At 40.4% G+C, this 14,487-nt stretch overlaps 1 protein-coding gene across 8 annotated transcripts in view; it reads left to right on the forward strand.

The window, feature by feature from the left end:
• Window positions 1-1,016: 1,016 nt before the first annotated feature.
• ARHGAP12 (Rho GTPase activating protein 12) overlaps window positions 1,017-14,487 on the forward strand; it is an 86,080-nt gene continuing 72,609 nt past the window's right edge. For 6 of the 8 annotated variants that reach the window (XR_009957556.1, XM_062568939.1, XM_062568941.1 and 3 more), the window contains exon 1: window positions 6,620-7,367. Coding sequence is in view for 7 of the 8 variants with exons in the window: in XM_062568939.1 (XP_062424923.1) it covers window positions 6,699-7,367 (669 nt within the window). In the remaining variant the exon portion in view is untranslated. Of the gene's footprint in view, window positions 1,096-6,615; window positions 7,368-14,487 lie in introns of those variants that run through there. The other 2 variants (XM_062568944.1, XM_062568945.1) reach the window with 1 other exon arrangement.

Here is a 14,487-nt window from a genome sequence, read left to right on the forward strand (position 1 = left end):
CATATATTTACAAAAAAACATGAATGCAAAACTACTTTTCTTTTAAAAGGTTAATTTGCCTTTTAATGGTATAAATGAACATCCAATAAAGGATGATGTTTGCCTTGCATTAGAAACCCTAGTCTCTGCTCTGTTTTCCCCAACTGTAGGTACCTCTGGAGCGACTAGGCGTGACAGCAGCCCGCCCGATCAGCCTCGCTCCATCAACAGCGCTTGCAGAGTTTTATTAATGACGTTCTGTGCCCAGGGAGGTAGCTCAAAGTCGACCCCAAAGTCCTGGGTACCCAGGGGACGTCTGCAGAAGCGTTCAGGTGACAATACTCAGAAGCAGAACTGTAGGGTATCGCAGTATTTACTGTTTGGCTGGAGTGTTGTCACACATCACCTGACAGAAGGTGCTGCGGAAATACTGACACCAGGCGCATCACTCGGTACGAAAACACGTCCAGGCGCCCGGCTGCACCTGCTCACGCCGTCGCTTGCCCGCTCACCGCCCTGTCTGCCATCCCAGCCCCCGCGTGCAGGGCTCTCTCCGCGAGCACGAGGGCCACACACTGCTTTTTAAAGAGAAGGATTAGATTACTTGGGGGGTGAACGCGCTACCGAGGTCACGGCAGCGCTTCCAGAGCGGAGGGCTGATGCGGCCGGGGAGGCCCGGCAGGCCGGCTCCGCCGCAGCTCCCGAGGCCCTTCCCCGCCTCTCCCCCGGCAGGAGCGGGGAGGCCCGGCTCCTCCGCTCGCCAGCGGGGCCGCCGGCGTCACCGGGCCCTCCGCGCCGCTTCGGGCCGTGGCCTCCCGCCCCGCGCGCGCCCGGCCGCTGCCCGGCCCGCTCCGGTCCGGTCCGGTCCGGTCCGGCCCAGCGTCCCGCCGCGGCCGGTCCTAGCGCCGCCCCCCGCCTCCCCCCCTCCCGCGGCACACCCCCGCGCGGCCCGCCCGCCCCCGCCCCCGCCCGCGCGGCCCCGCCCCGCCCCGCCGCGGCACGTGACGCGCCGTGACGCCGCCGTGCCCGGGAGCTGACACTGCGGCCGGCGGGCGGGTGGAGCGGAGCGGCCGCGGGGGAACCGCCGCCGCCGCGGGGAGCGGGCCCGGCGCCGAGGTAGGCGAGGGGCCGCGGGCGGGCGCGGCGCGGCGCGGCGCGGCGGGGGAGCAGCGCGGGCCGCCGGCGGGGCCGGGCCGGGCCGGGCCGGGCGGCGCTGCGCTGCGGCGGGCACGGCGGCGCCCGCGGGCACGCGGCGCCCCGCGGCCGCTCGGGCTCGGCGCGGCGGCGGCGAACAAAGGGCCCCGCCGGGGCGGCCGCGGCGGCGGCGCTGGGCCGCGGCTCGGGGGAAGCGCGGGGCGAGCGGGGCCCGAGCTCTGCGAGCGCGTTAAGGTGCCGAGAGCTGTAGCGTGGCTCCGAGTTGCCCTGACAGTTTAAAATACATCAGTTACTCAGGGCTCTGAGTCAACAGGCAGCTCCTAAAAGGTTACTTATTAGGGCTTTAATTTTTAAGGAGGCCGGGGCTCTGGGAGGCTAGTGTTTGAAACGCTGCTTGATTCCAGTCGCGCTTGTGTCTGAGGAAAGGGTGCAGGATTCAGCTCGTTTTCAAAGGCTTGTGAGTTGCCTGCGTGTTGTGTGTTTGTTCCTTGCACTCGCCTCTGGTGGTTTCTCGTCTTTTCTTTCTTTTTTTTTTTTAATGACTTTACCTTATGAGTGATTGCTGTGAAGTTGCAAGTTGATGTTTCCTGTACGATTCCAGTATAAGAAGAACTTGGCTTGGTGATACTCTGTGATCAGGGAGAGTGGGTTTCTGCGTGTGCTAGATGCGTGTTACAAGTGCTACTCCAAGCTTGCATACTTAAAAGCCTACGCTTTGCAGATGATGTTTTTCACAGGCGCTAGCTCAGGGAGGGCTGATTGTCACTGCTGAATTTGACTGAACTGAAAATTTGGCTGAAAAGTTAGTTCTGCTAGGTAAAGAATGGTATGCACTGGGAAGAAAGGTATAAATAGGATCAAATTCTGAATGAAAGTCTTGTGGGATCAGTCACCCAAGAAATGGGCATGCACTGTATCTCCTTGAACTACTGAGAAAACCGACTGTGGCAGATGTAATCATGAATCTAGTCAGCTGCAGCCAAAGTATTCTGTCTGGCCTGAATTGATAAGAATTCATCCTAATTTAGCTTCAGTAATTGAGTTTATTTCTGTATCAGCATCATGGAAGGGTTCATTTCAGTAGTGGGTGAAGTTTGGTACTGAAAATGGAAAAAGATTATACAAGGCAACTGCTGCTTCTTTGTAGGGCACCATGAACAAGGTCACAGGAAGAATTTTAAGGAGATCAATTGAAATCCTCATTTTTTTTTTCTTTAACCTAACGTTTGTATTATGAAGCAAATAAAAATTTGCTAGCTGTGGTGATTAAGGTTTTTCTGAGAGGGAAATGAAAGAACTAGAAAGAGTTCCTGATGTATTGCAAAATTTTAATAATCTGGTTCTAGAAGATCAGAAAAATGTATTGTGTTATGATAATTTCAGGAGAGGTATGAAACATCTGTTGTGTATGTGTTTGGTTTGGTTTCTATTTTCTGTTTTGTTTTGGTCTGAGTTCTAGGAGGATGCTGAAGTTAGGCATGACTGTAAAATATGTGTACGTACATGCATACATTTATTGTGTGTGTGTGTGTGTGTTTTAGCACCATGCTGGTTTCAGGACCATTTGGATAGGCTTGAAGATAAAGTTAGTGAGCGTTTTTCTGCAGTTAAGATCAGATTGATTTGATTAAATAGGTGAATATGTTACTGTAGGGCTAATTTGGACTAGAAAAGGCTTACTTGTAAACAAATATAAAGATATTTGAAACAAAGCAGTCTAAGAATGTTTGAAGATGTCATGGCAGTAATTCAGATTTGATTAGAAAGGATCCCAGTTTGTCTAAAAATACGTAAAATCTTGTTTTTGTCAAGTGCTACTATGCAGAATAAAATATTCCCCCCTTGAGAAAAGGATTTAATTCCTCCTGGCCAGAGCTGTCTAGTGAGAGCGGGGAGGGCATGCTCCTGTGAAGGAGCAGCGTTGCACCGAGCTGCTGTCGGGGCGCAGGCCCTGCTGCGGGGAGCCGGCGGCCCGAGGGCAAGGGAGCAGCAGCACCCTCCAGGTAGGGCTGGGAGAGGGAAGGGAGGAGCCGACCTCTGTAAATACCAAGCGGTGCCAGTTTTACTCAGCCTTAGCTGAGTAAGAGTTGGGAACGGTTCCCATCGGAAATTAGAGCCTGAAGAAATCTATGCCTGAATACCTAGCAAAAGATCTTTTAACAGGATTTCTTTAGTGTAGGGAGTCCAGTTGGGCGCTGGCTTGCGGCTAGTTTCCTGGTTAGATGAGGAGAGGCAGTGCCGTGTGTATAATCGCCAGCTTGCTTTCTATCTGTGTGCACGAATGCGCTGCAAAATGGTGGAGTGCAGTTCCGTGTGGGCATGTAGTCCACCTTAAATTAACTACCTGTGGCCTTCAGGTTTTTACCTTAGCTAAAGACAAGTGTGGCTTGAGTTTGATTTTTTTTAGTGTTCACCATGAGTTTTGTTATGCCTTTGTTAGTGAGTCTGTCCATGGTTATTAATCTCTTAAATGGGTAAGAGAATTCAGAGACTGAGATGTTAAAGCTTACAGATGTCCTCTATGGAAGCAAATTGTTTTGTTTCATACTTATCATTCCCTAATTAAGGCTCTTGAACCTTCTTTACTGAAGTGGGTATCATCTTGCATTACAGGTAATGGAACAGGAAAAAACACTGGGAGGTTACCGAGTCTGTCCCACTGTGTCACTTCAGTTGCTGACCAGTGGTACGATAAAGTCAAATGCCCCACGTGTTAGTACTGCGCGCTTGCTTCTAGTCATTCTGCGCCCTTTACAGCAGAGGTCTGGCCAAGGCTGCGATGCCTCTTTAGCCCCAATTCACAAGACTGATGCTTGGACCCTTGAAAGAGCATTACAAGTAGCTGTCCCCTGGGGTATGTGTAGGGTCAGGAAGTCTGCCTTCTGTGATGGAAGAAATAAAAATAAAAATAATACCTCCCCGTCAACTTAACTGCATTTGAGTTTGTGAAATCAAGACTAGGGTAGTTGTTTGTAGACCTGTGGAGTTAAGCTGATACTAAGAAAACTGAGTATTGAGCCTGTCTTGAAACAATATTAAGCATGCATGTCTGTGTATATAATTATATGTAATGATTGTTTTTCCCACCTCTCCCTCACTGAGTAGATATATGGAGCAGGCAAAAGAGAAATGAAAATCCAAGTTTTTAAATCCCTGGTAGCTCTGTGGGAAAACAGAGGCTGATGTTTTTTCCCTGGTTTCTGTATGGGATAAGAGAAAATTGAGTCCTCCTCCTTTTCATTTCAAACATAGCAGAGCTTATGGTAGACAGTAACTCAGAAACGCTTGCATTTTTCTGGTTTACGACCTTGAGGCTGTGAAAGGGATTAGTAACAGTTTTGAAGAAGTGTTGGGATGAGTCAGATTTAGTGACAAGAAAAAATAGCATTTGAATGAGACAACTTCCAAAACTAGGGTGAGAGTGACTACAATTTGTATATGTTTATCTTCTGTTACAGTTGCTAAACAACTGTAGATCTATGTAGAACAGCAAGTAAGCTAGTTATGTTTTACTAGTACTGTAAACAGGCTATAAAGCTGCATATTTCAATGTCTGGCTTTATGGCAGAGAGAGTAAAACAGATGATCCTGGTATTTTTTTCTACTATTTTGTGTTTCTTTTATTGTAGCCAGCTTTGTTTGGATGTGGTATCATCATTTCTTTTTGCCTAGGCCTCCAATAAAATTGTAAGTCTGATCCGGTGATTCCATTTGGAATCTTGTAAAGCAATTACAGCTTTAAAGCTACCTGTAGGAAGTACTTCCTGGATGTAAAACAAGATGGACTGTGTGTTTGGGGGGGGGGGAAGGAGGGGTTGGGAAGGGGAAAGGCTGTTTAAACACAGGTGTTTCTTTTTAGGCTGTGTTCTTGAGCTTTTTTAGTTTTTTTTTTCTTTTCCTAGTGACTTAAATGGGAAAGGTATTGTCTTCAGGAATCAGACCAAATAGCAGAAGTGATAAAAGAAAAATGCAAGAAATGTTACAGAAAGAGATTTTTGCTTCGATTTTTCCATAGATGTTTTTATCACTAAGTGACTGTTTCTGCAATTAGGTCCTAGTATGATAGTTGAGATAGTTGAGTTCATGCTGAATATCTCCATGACTGCATGGAATTGCATTAGTTCCACTGGGTTGCGGGTTAAGCTCTGCAGATCTCATTGTAAGGTCTGAATTTGCAGAACTGTAGATTTTTAAATAATTTCCCTTATTCATGAAAAGCTTTTTTAAAAGAATTATTTATTAATCTTTCTAAAATTAGCTATGGCAGCATTTCTATCTAAAAATTCTGTCTGAATGTTAATCTTCCACTCTTGTTATCTGCTTGCTTTTTTTCTAAGAGTAAGAAATAGGATCTTTCTTGTTAACTAGTTGCGTAGTGTTCGGTATAATTTGTTTAGATGAGTTAACAACTCAGGCATTGTGCGTTTGATGCTATATGATTAAACAGGGAGCACTTGGAGTTCATGGACAGGAATACAGTTATCTAGACTATGAGGTGCTGAAAGTCCTTTCCAAAATTTTCATTTATTGTCCTTTCAGTCTATTTATTGTCCATTCTTGGTTTTGGTTCTTACTCTTGTTTTGTTATGTTTTGGTTTTAAGCTCTTGTATCTTTTGGTTAGCTTGGGTTTTCTGTGCAGTAAGTATTTTTAAAAGTTCTTTTAAAAGCAAGGTAAATAGTAGCATTTAGACCACTAAAATCAAAGCATTTCAAACTCTAAAATATTTTAATTAATACTGCCATGATTGTAGGTAAAATTTGCTTAAATTAGTTATGCTAGCAATTTAAAGAAATAAAAAGTAATTATACTACCAGTTTTAAAGATGTCTAGATGCAAAGGCAGTGAGATCTGTATCCAGAGACAGAGAAGGTTGCGTTTTTCCTAGTGATCAGCTTCTGTTCGGTGAAAGTTGGCGTAGTTTGGAGAGCATGCCAGTTGCCTGCGACAAGGACTCCCAGCCTGTGCTGAACTGGTGACCGGGCTGTGATATGGAAGGGAGAATTAAAAGATTTTGTAAGGAATTCTGAGCACTCTGAAAGACTCCTGAGCTGAAAGAGAATTTGAAATAAACAAACAATTTAAATATTTATTTTTAAGCAAAACAAAGCCTATATGTAAGAAAGAGATTGACTCAGCTGTTCCTCCAGAGCTACCTGTCATGCTCCACAAGCCCCCAAACTTGATCAACTTTACTTAGTAACAAAAAAAAAAAAAAAAAAGAACCTGGCTTAATTGGTAACTTGGTAACAAATTTAACCTTCATATGCATACAAACTTCTTGCTATCTCCAGGTTTCACTAATGACTTTCTGGTTCATGAGTGAGGAGTGTGTCAAAAAATTTTGCTATTTTTCATTGATTTATTTGTCTGAGGTCAACATAAATTGAATTTGTGGTGGTACTTGTGAAATGATTTTCCTCTAAGGTGCTCTTAGACAATTACTTCACTACATGTATATCTCTTTTTTTTTTTCTTACAGCTCTGATTAAAAGCAGGAAAAAAAAATTTCAAACAGAATGCGGCTTACGTTTTGCCGGAAAAGGTGAAATCTTTCAAATAGAAATGGCTGACAAAGGCATGAAGATACTTCCAGGACAAATGTACATTGAAGTGGAATATGACTATGAATATGAGGCCAAGGACAAGAAAATTGTGATTAAACAAGGGGAGAAATACATCTTGGTCAAAAAGACTAATGATGATTGGTGGCAAGTCAAAAGGGATGAGAATTCTAAACCCTTCTATGTGCCAGCACAGTATGTGAAGGAAATACCACGAAAAGCACTGATGCCACCTGTTAAGCAAGCAAGTACGCTGCCAAATAGTGCATTGAAGTTGACACATGGATTACAGAGATCAACAGAAAACGTGAATAAGTTACCAGAGCTTTCTAGTTTTGGAAAATCTTCTCCAGTTCAAGTGTCTTGCTTAGTTCGTGATGCCAATCAAAATCTGGGACCAAACAATAGCCCCAGTCAAACTCTTGGTTTGAGTCTGGACCTTACCCAAAACAATGGAAAACTTAACAATGAATTGCAGTCTCCCAAGATTTCCAGTCAGTATAGAGCTCTCTCTGTGGGCCATTTCCCATGTCCAGAGTTCTTGGAAATAGAGAAAACCAGCTTCTTGCATGAGCAGTCTTGTGATTCAGCAGGAGAAGGCTCAGAAAAAATCCATCAAGATTCAGAATCCGGGGATGAACTCAGTAGTAGCTCCACAGAGCAAGTGCAGGTAAATTTTTTTTGTGTGTGTGTTTTTAATCTCTATAGATTTGGGGAGTTTTCTTATTTTCTTTCAAGCATTACTGTAATTGTTTTCCTACTGTTTTGAGTTTTCTACCTAATAAATTAAGATTTTTTTAGACAAAAGTATGTACAAGTAAAAAGTCTTGCCTCTTAATTATTCAAATTTAGAGAGCTGATATGCATCTATTACTTGCAAAAATACATTGATTAAATTGATTTACATTATCCTGTGATTTAGTGTTATATGACATTTTTTCTTTACTAAGGTTGTTCTGAGGTGACATTGAATTTGGGTAGTACAGTGATTCTCTTCCAGAATCAGAGATCCTACTGCTGTAACGTCTTTGTTTCTAGGCTTGTTGAACTTTGAAACTAGTGGAAGATAATGGTGCCAGTTACAGTAGTCAGCTTTTTCTAAGTATGGGTACGGATAGTCCTATGAGCTGTAAATTCATGTATTAGTGAATTTAATATTTTAGAATGGTACATTTAGATTTTGTATAGAGCTTAATTTCCAGCTTTATTATTTTATTTGTAGACTCTCATTGTAATGAGTCAGTCGCTAATTCTGCTTTCCAAAACTTTTTGGTTTTGAGTAAAACTCAAAACAAGTGAGTCTACATTAATTAGTATGGAAGAATCTCAAGAATGATATATTCCCTTCTTAGGCTAAAGCTGAGCATTGATATCTTTATTTAGTAAAATGATTTATTTTTTTTATCAAGTTTTAAATCCCCCCCTTCCCCCCCCCCCCCCCAAAAAAAAAAAATAGTAGTAGTAATCTGACTTCTATCGTCAGGGCAATTGTGGTAATGGTAACCAAGTTAATTCAAGTCTATTGTAATTCCAGAGTTGTTCTTGAATGACTGATGTGTGGGTACATACAGATATGGATGTATTTATGTGTGTGTTTATATAGGTATAATTTTTTTGGCCCCTTATGTTTTTCTGTAGGGATGTTAATTTTTTCAAAATGTCCAGGTTAATAATTCTGTACTCTCTACACTTAATAATATGAAACTTGTGGCTTGAGTACAAACTGATTATTATAGTAAATCTCACTTGCCAGCATCTGATCAGAAAATGAAAGGATCCGACTTTAAGTGTTGTATTCATGTAAAAATTGATATTGGCCTTCTTATCATGGAGAGTTTGCTAGTAAGATACCACTAGGGCAGTGTTGTTTAGTTAACAGGAGTGCATGTGGGAAGACCTGAAAGATAGAATGGATGATTTATTTAGTCTTCAATTGCCTGAGCTCATGTATATATACATATGTATAATGTTATACATATTAATCAAAACTCAGTTGTTCTTTATATCTCATTATAGTGTGAAACTGAGTGAACTCGTCTCTATATTAATTATGCCTATTAATCACTTCTATTTCATATATATATCTTATTGTGCTCTTGACCTCTTTCTAGAAATTCTGTGTTTCTCTAGGTACAGGACTTCATGCCTCTATTTGTTATTTTTTATGACAAATTTAACTTCACTTATCCTTTTTCCCCCTCTCAAAGAATAAAAAGGATTGCTGTATTTAATTCTTCCGTATTTTTTCATACTTATTTAGTGTAAGGACTGTGTGTTTTTTTTTTTGTTTGTTTTTTTTGTTTTTTTTTCCAGCAGTGCCCTAGCTCACTGTTGTTGGTTTGAGCCACTTAAAACTTGTAAGGATAAAATATTTATTTGATATTTACTTTAGCATGTCTTTAGCATGCCCTGACGATAGAAGTCAGATTACTACTACTATTTTTTTTTTTTTTTGGGGGGGGGGGAAGGGGGGGATTTAAAACTTGATTAAAAAAGCATGTCTATTAGCCCATCTACTGTTCTAGTAACTATTTGCCAAATTAATGAGAGCATTTCTTTGAATTTTTGAACATTTCTTTATATCCTACTTTAAGTCGTTTACCATACTTACATTTATGTTGCCTGTCAAGTCCATTCCTTTTGCTGTATTGACTATAACTTGATGCGTCACCTTCTGTATTTAAAGTAGATGAAATTAACATTGCATGAGTGTATTTTGGCAAACAATAGTAAATATATGGCCTGCAGTTTAGTCTCCAGGTGACTTTGTCAATATTGGTATTAGACTTACTGCTTTCAACTTTTTTTTGTGTGTGTGTGCATCCGTCCCAGTTAACTGATTCAACGCCAAAACCTATTTATAAGTCTGGATTTCAGTGGGGCAGATAGGCATGGATACGTACAGACTTTGCTATATTATGCAAGGTCTGAAGATGGGAATTTTCTCAAAGCTCAAAAGTATAGATTCTAAAAACATTATATTTCAGCTATGGAAAAAACCATGGCCTCGTTTTACTAATATTGCAGTGAAACTATTGCTGGTTTTAGTCTTAGACAATAAGAATGTGGATGCTCAATATGTTTTTGCAGCTGGCTTATTTTAAAACTCTGAAGTAACTTAATTTCATCATGTGGAATCATAGTCTCTTTAAACACAATTAAAATATTTGACATTTAGTAGCCATAGGGATTAAAGCAGTAGTAGCACTGATGTCACTGTTAGCTCAGTCTAGATATTATGAGTGCCAGCCTTCTCCACTGGAACAGTCCCATGTTTTTTATAATTCTTTCAATAATGAGCATTGTTTGGCAGAAATCAGCTGTGCAGAAATTAATGGCTTAGAAAGCTGTTTTTATTGCTCTTAGTCCATAGAGAGAACATCAAGTTCCAGGCGTTCACACACAAACACAACTTTCACTTCACGGGACAAGCTGACTGTGGATCTCAGTCCTCTCTGCCTGTTGTGGAATTTAGTTTTATGCAGTCTGTGTCATTAAAAAACTTAAAGTTACAGTGAAGTTTGAATAGTATTTTGTCTTAGATTTGTAAGAGTGGAGGCTTGAATGACCTTAATATCTTCATGTAGATGAAATTTTCTGCCTGCATAAACTCATGGTTTAAAAGCTATCTGGATAGACAGGCAGTTACCGTTGATGCCAGTGCAGAGCAGATAGAGGTGGACGGAGAGTTAAGGGGCCTGGTTTTTGTATCTGTGTCCTTTTGGAGAAGGAAACTTTAATCGAATGAGCTCCATGGCTCTGTTTCCAGACAACTGTAGAACTGAGGGATGGATTAGTCTTAGATGATAACATTCATCCTTAGTCCGTCCTTCAGTGTTTTTTTTTTTTTTTTTGCCTATATCCTGAGTACAAATGTATGAGATGCAAGGGAGTGCTTGTATTATGAGAAGATCATTCTAACAGTTACATTTTTCCAAGATTAAAATAACCTTCAGAGAATAGAGTTGTAAAGTGCAGCTTCTGTAGCCGGGCAGTCTCTGGCTCAGAGGTTTGTTGGCTGTGGAAATGCTGGAGGATCCTCATTCTCCAGTGTGCTCCACAAAGGAAGGGATTCTTTTTTTAGCAGCTGAAATCTTGCATGAAATGAAAAGTAGAGAGGTGACAATGTGAGAGCAAAAGAATTTGCTGATGAAGATATGAGCAAGTGACCTGGTCAGGAGAACAGAAATGAGTATGAGTGCTGATGCCCTTTTATACAGAGAAATATCAACAACTGGGTGAAACTCTAATGCATAAAGTGTTCTAAGAATCAGATGATTGCTTATGGACTTGAATTGTAGGAGGGATAGAGATAATTAGACGGAAGTACAGCTTGGGCAGAAACAAATTCCAATTTAACCAGCTTTAGACTAACAGCAGTCCATTCTGGTGGAGATGGCGACTGCAGGTAGAACCGGGATTGAATGAACTGGATCAGGAGTGCATAAATAGACTTAAGAATCACTGCTTATAGTGCCTGAAGCTGTGAGAATCAATGAAATTTTACTTGAAATTTTAGGAAAATAGTATCAGGTATGAGAAGGACAGAAAATAGTTCTCAGAGGGGGGCTGACATTAGGATAGAAGAAAGCTGAGAGGAGAATTTTGTAGCTGAGATTGGACAATACGTGAGAAGCGGCAGGGAGGTTATGGCGATACGAAGTCTTGAATAATTGTTCTGGAGAAATAATTCTGTATTTAGACCTACCTAATTTCTCAGGAAAGAAGAGTTGAAGCAAAACTGAGAGAAATTAAAAATGGTCTTGAAAAGGAACTTTGGACAGTATTTGCGGGTAAAAATCTATTAATTGTTTTGAAAGAGGATATGCAGGGAGAAAGAGTAGGAAAAGTTTGGAGGTCATGCCAAGAAGGGAGAGAATAGTGTGTTCTCACATACTCTCACAAGAGTGTAAGGCTGGTGCTACAGGACAAAACAGTTAACAGACAGATATTAGAATCTACTTTCAGCATTGCTATGCATAACTTACCTAAAATACTTTGTTTCAGGTAAGGATGAGTGTTCATAAAAAACATGGAATATATAAAATTGTAAAATATTTGCACTGACTTAATATTACTATTTTATGCTTATTAAAAAGATACTTCTAGCAACAGACTACTTTTAATCATTATAAATATAGACAGTGACCTATTTGCAAAGATTGTTCTTTCATCCTCTTTAGTAATTGACTATTGCATAAACTGTGAAGCACTAAAGGGGATTATCACGAGGATGACTGTTTTGCTTTGATTAATTCTGAGTAGTAAAGATCCTACAAGTGGAGCTGTTTCTCTTTGACCTCTGCAGTTTCTGTGGGAATTGCTATAACTTTGTTTTTGCTTGGGTTTTTAAAAAAAAAAAAAAAAAAAAAAAAGTGAGAGTGCTTTATGTGGAGATCTTAGCATTTGTCTTGCCATTTAGTTGATAGTCTAATGTTAGTGATTTTCCACCGGTCATTCTTGTTGGTCAAATATGAATCCTGTAAATAAATGACTGCTGGTTTTGTAGGCCCCATATTTAATTTGCTTCTATTGTAAGAAATGTGCTGCTTTTTTTGAACTTTAATTGGGACCACTATATAAAAAATTTATGCTTAATGAGACTGAACATGTTTGCAGACTGTTTGTGGTAGTATGTATAATTTTAAATTAGGTTTTAAGTGCCATCTTAATCTCTTAGCTTCTAAAATTGCATTAGAATAACTGTGTAAAATGCTGAAATATGACCATTATAATGAGGTGAAAAACACTTCATAACTTTTAATGAAAAGGAGCTAAAAGCTCTGTAACTTAAGGAATCTTGTAAAGTGTTAACACTAGCTTTGTTTCCCCATAACTGCTGGTAGAACCATAATCAACTTAATATTTTCTGAAAATCATATTGGTAGCTGTGAATGCTGTCTCTCCAGAACCTTTCAGGAATGGTGGTGTGTGATTTCCCACCACCCCACCCCACCCTTACTCTATGCTAGCAGGTCTGGATAACCTGAATTCAAAACAGTGCTGGTTTTGATCAGATCTTAATATTTTTAATGTGGAATAATCGTGCAAGTCAGCTAGCAGATAGCTCTCCCTCTGTCAGGATGAGTAATTCTGGAACTAGGCACCCTAAAATGAGAAAACTTGATGTCCCACTAACATATGCCTGTAACATTGTGTGTAGCCTGTATGCTCCTCTGAACTTCACCGCTGCAAATTAAATTGCTCTTCTTGCCTTTTTTTAAGAAAAAAGTGTTATCAAAACAAGACAATCGTGGAAAAAATCATAATATGGGAGAAAAATGTGTTTTAGTTTTCAGGCTTCTTCTAGTACTGACATAAAAACTGATGATTGAGTGTTTGGCTGTGTAAGACAAATCTGCTTGGTATATACAGTTTTATGAGCTCAGAATTGGAATGCAGGTCTAGAGCACTGTAAAAATCCTGCAAGTGCCAACACAGTCTTCTGGCTTTCCGCCCCTATTTACCTTCATTTCATGCAGAAAATGAAGTGGAACTTTCAGCACATCTGCTTTCATTCATAAATGCTTCAAACCTACGCTTCTGATCCTGGTAGGACTCTTTAATAGCTCAAACGAAGCTCAGGTTGCACTGCTTACAGAATAATAGTCATAATATGGAATTAAAGTTTCTGGATTTCACCCAGAAAAGTGTCATTTCTGGTGTGCAATGTGAGTTAGTGCCTGCTGTCCCACCTGTCTTTTCTTTAAGTCCTGAAAAATACCACCCTTAGCAGCAATAACAGCAGCATCTTTATGGAAGACAGAGTAAATGCTTAAACAGAAAAGCAGCACTAGGAAAGTGAGCTGATGTTTTGGCTGACTGCTGCCTACACTTAAAGCAGTTGGAGACACTGGAGATTTCTCCATTGGCAGCTCTTCTGTCAGTTTTAACTTGGGATCCTGCAGGCGTAGAACAAACTCTAACCTGCTTTGTAATAAACACAAACACTACTGGAAAACATTGGATCATATCTTGTTCTTATGCATTACATAATGTGAAATTAAACAATTATATTCTGTCATTATACGTAGTTGCTATCTAGGCAGTTGTTTAATATTGCAATGCTTGCATATTAAACAAGTTTGCTGTTAATTTGTAGAATGTGAGAGAAAGTGTCACTTGTTTCACTGCAGTGAGACAGAATGGTGGGGAACGTATGACCGGGCAGAGTAAAATGCACAGCACTTCTTTCAGATAGGCTGTTCTCTCTGGAATAGTATAGACTTTTGTTTTTTTAAAAAAGGAAATAAAGTCTATGCATATTTAGTACCTGAACAACTGCTATTTCTCTGCTGTATCTTGTTGGATATGTTTAGTAAAAATAACACAGAGAAAGGCGTTTTGTTCTTGCTTAGGTTTTATTGTAATGCTGAATTTGTTCACAGTCTTTTTCCAGTATAGTAAGAATGGATTATGATTAAGAGTTTCAGAAGACTTCTGTGATGGTGAGTGATTGGGAAATCCTGTGATAGGTTATGCTTACTAATTTTGAATTTAGACTGCCTTTATATGTGCAATTGATGGCTTCTGAGTTAGTTCTCAAGAAAGATCTTCACTTTTTACTAAATTATTTCACGAAAAAGTGTCAAGTTAATGCAAACAAGCAGTCAAGCAAAGAGAAGGTCGATAGTAGGAAACAGCAAAACAACAATGTGGAACTTTGCAACTAGTTGAGTGTTATTTCTGTATTTTAAATACTGTATGCAGTTTTTGGCTCCCTTCATCTTGCAAAGGAGATAGTAGAGCTGCAAACAGCATAGAGAAGGGTGAAAAGTATGAACAGAGGC

This window comes from Rhea pennata, chromosome 2, assembly GCF_028389875.1.
Source record: "Rhea pennata isolate bPtePen1 chromosome 2, bPtePen1.pri, whole genome shotgun sequence".
In the NCBI taxonomy this organism is placed as follows: Eukaryota; Metazoa; Chordata; class Aves; order Rheiformes; family Rheidae; genus Rhea; species Rhea pennata.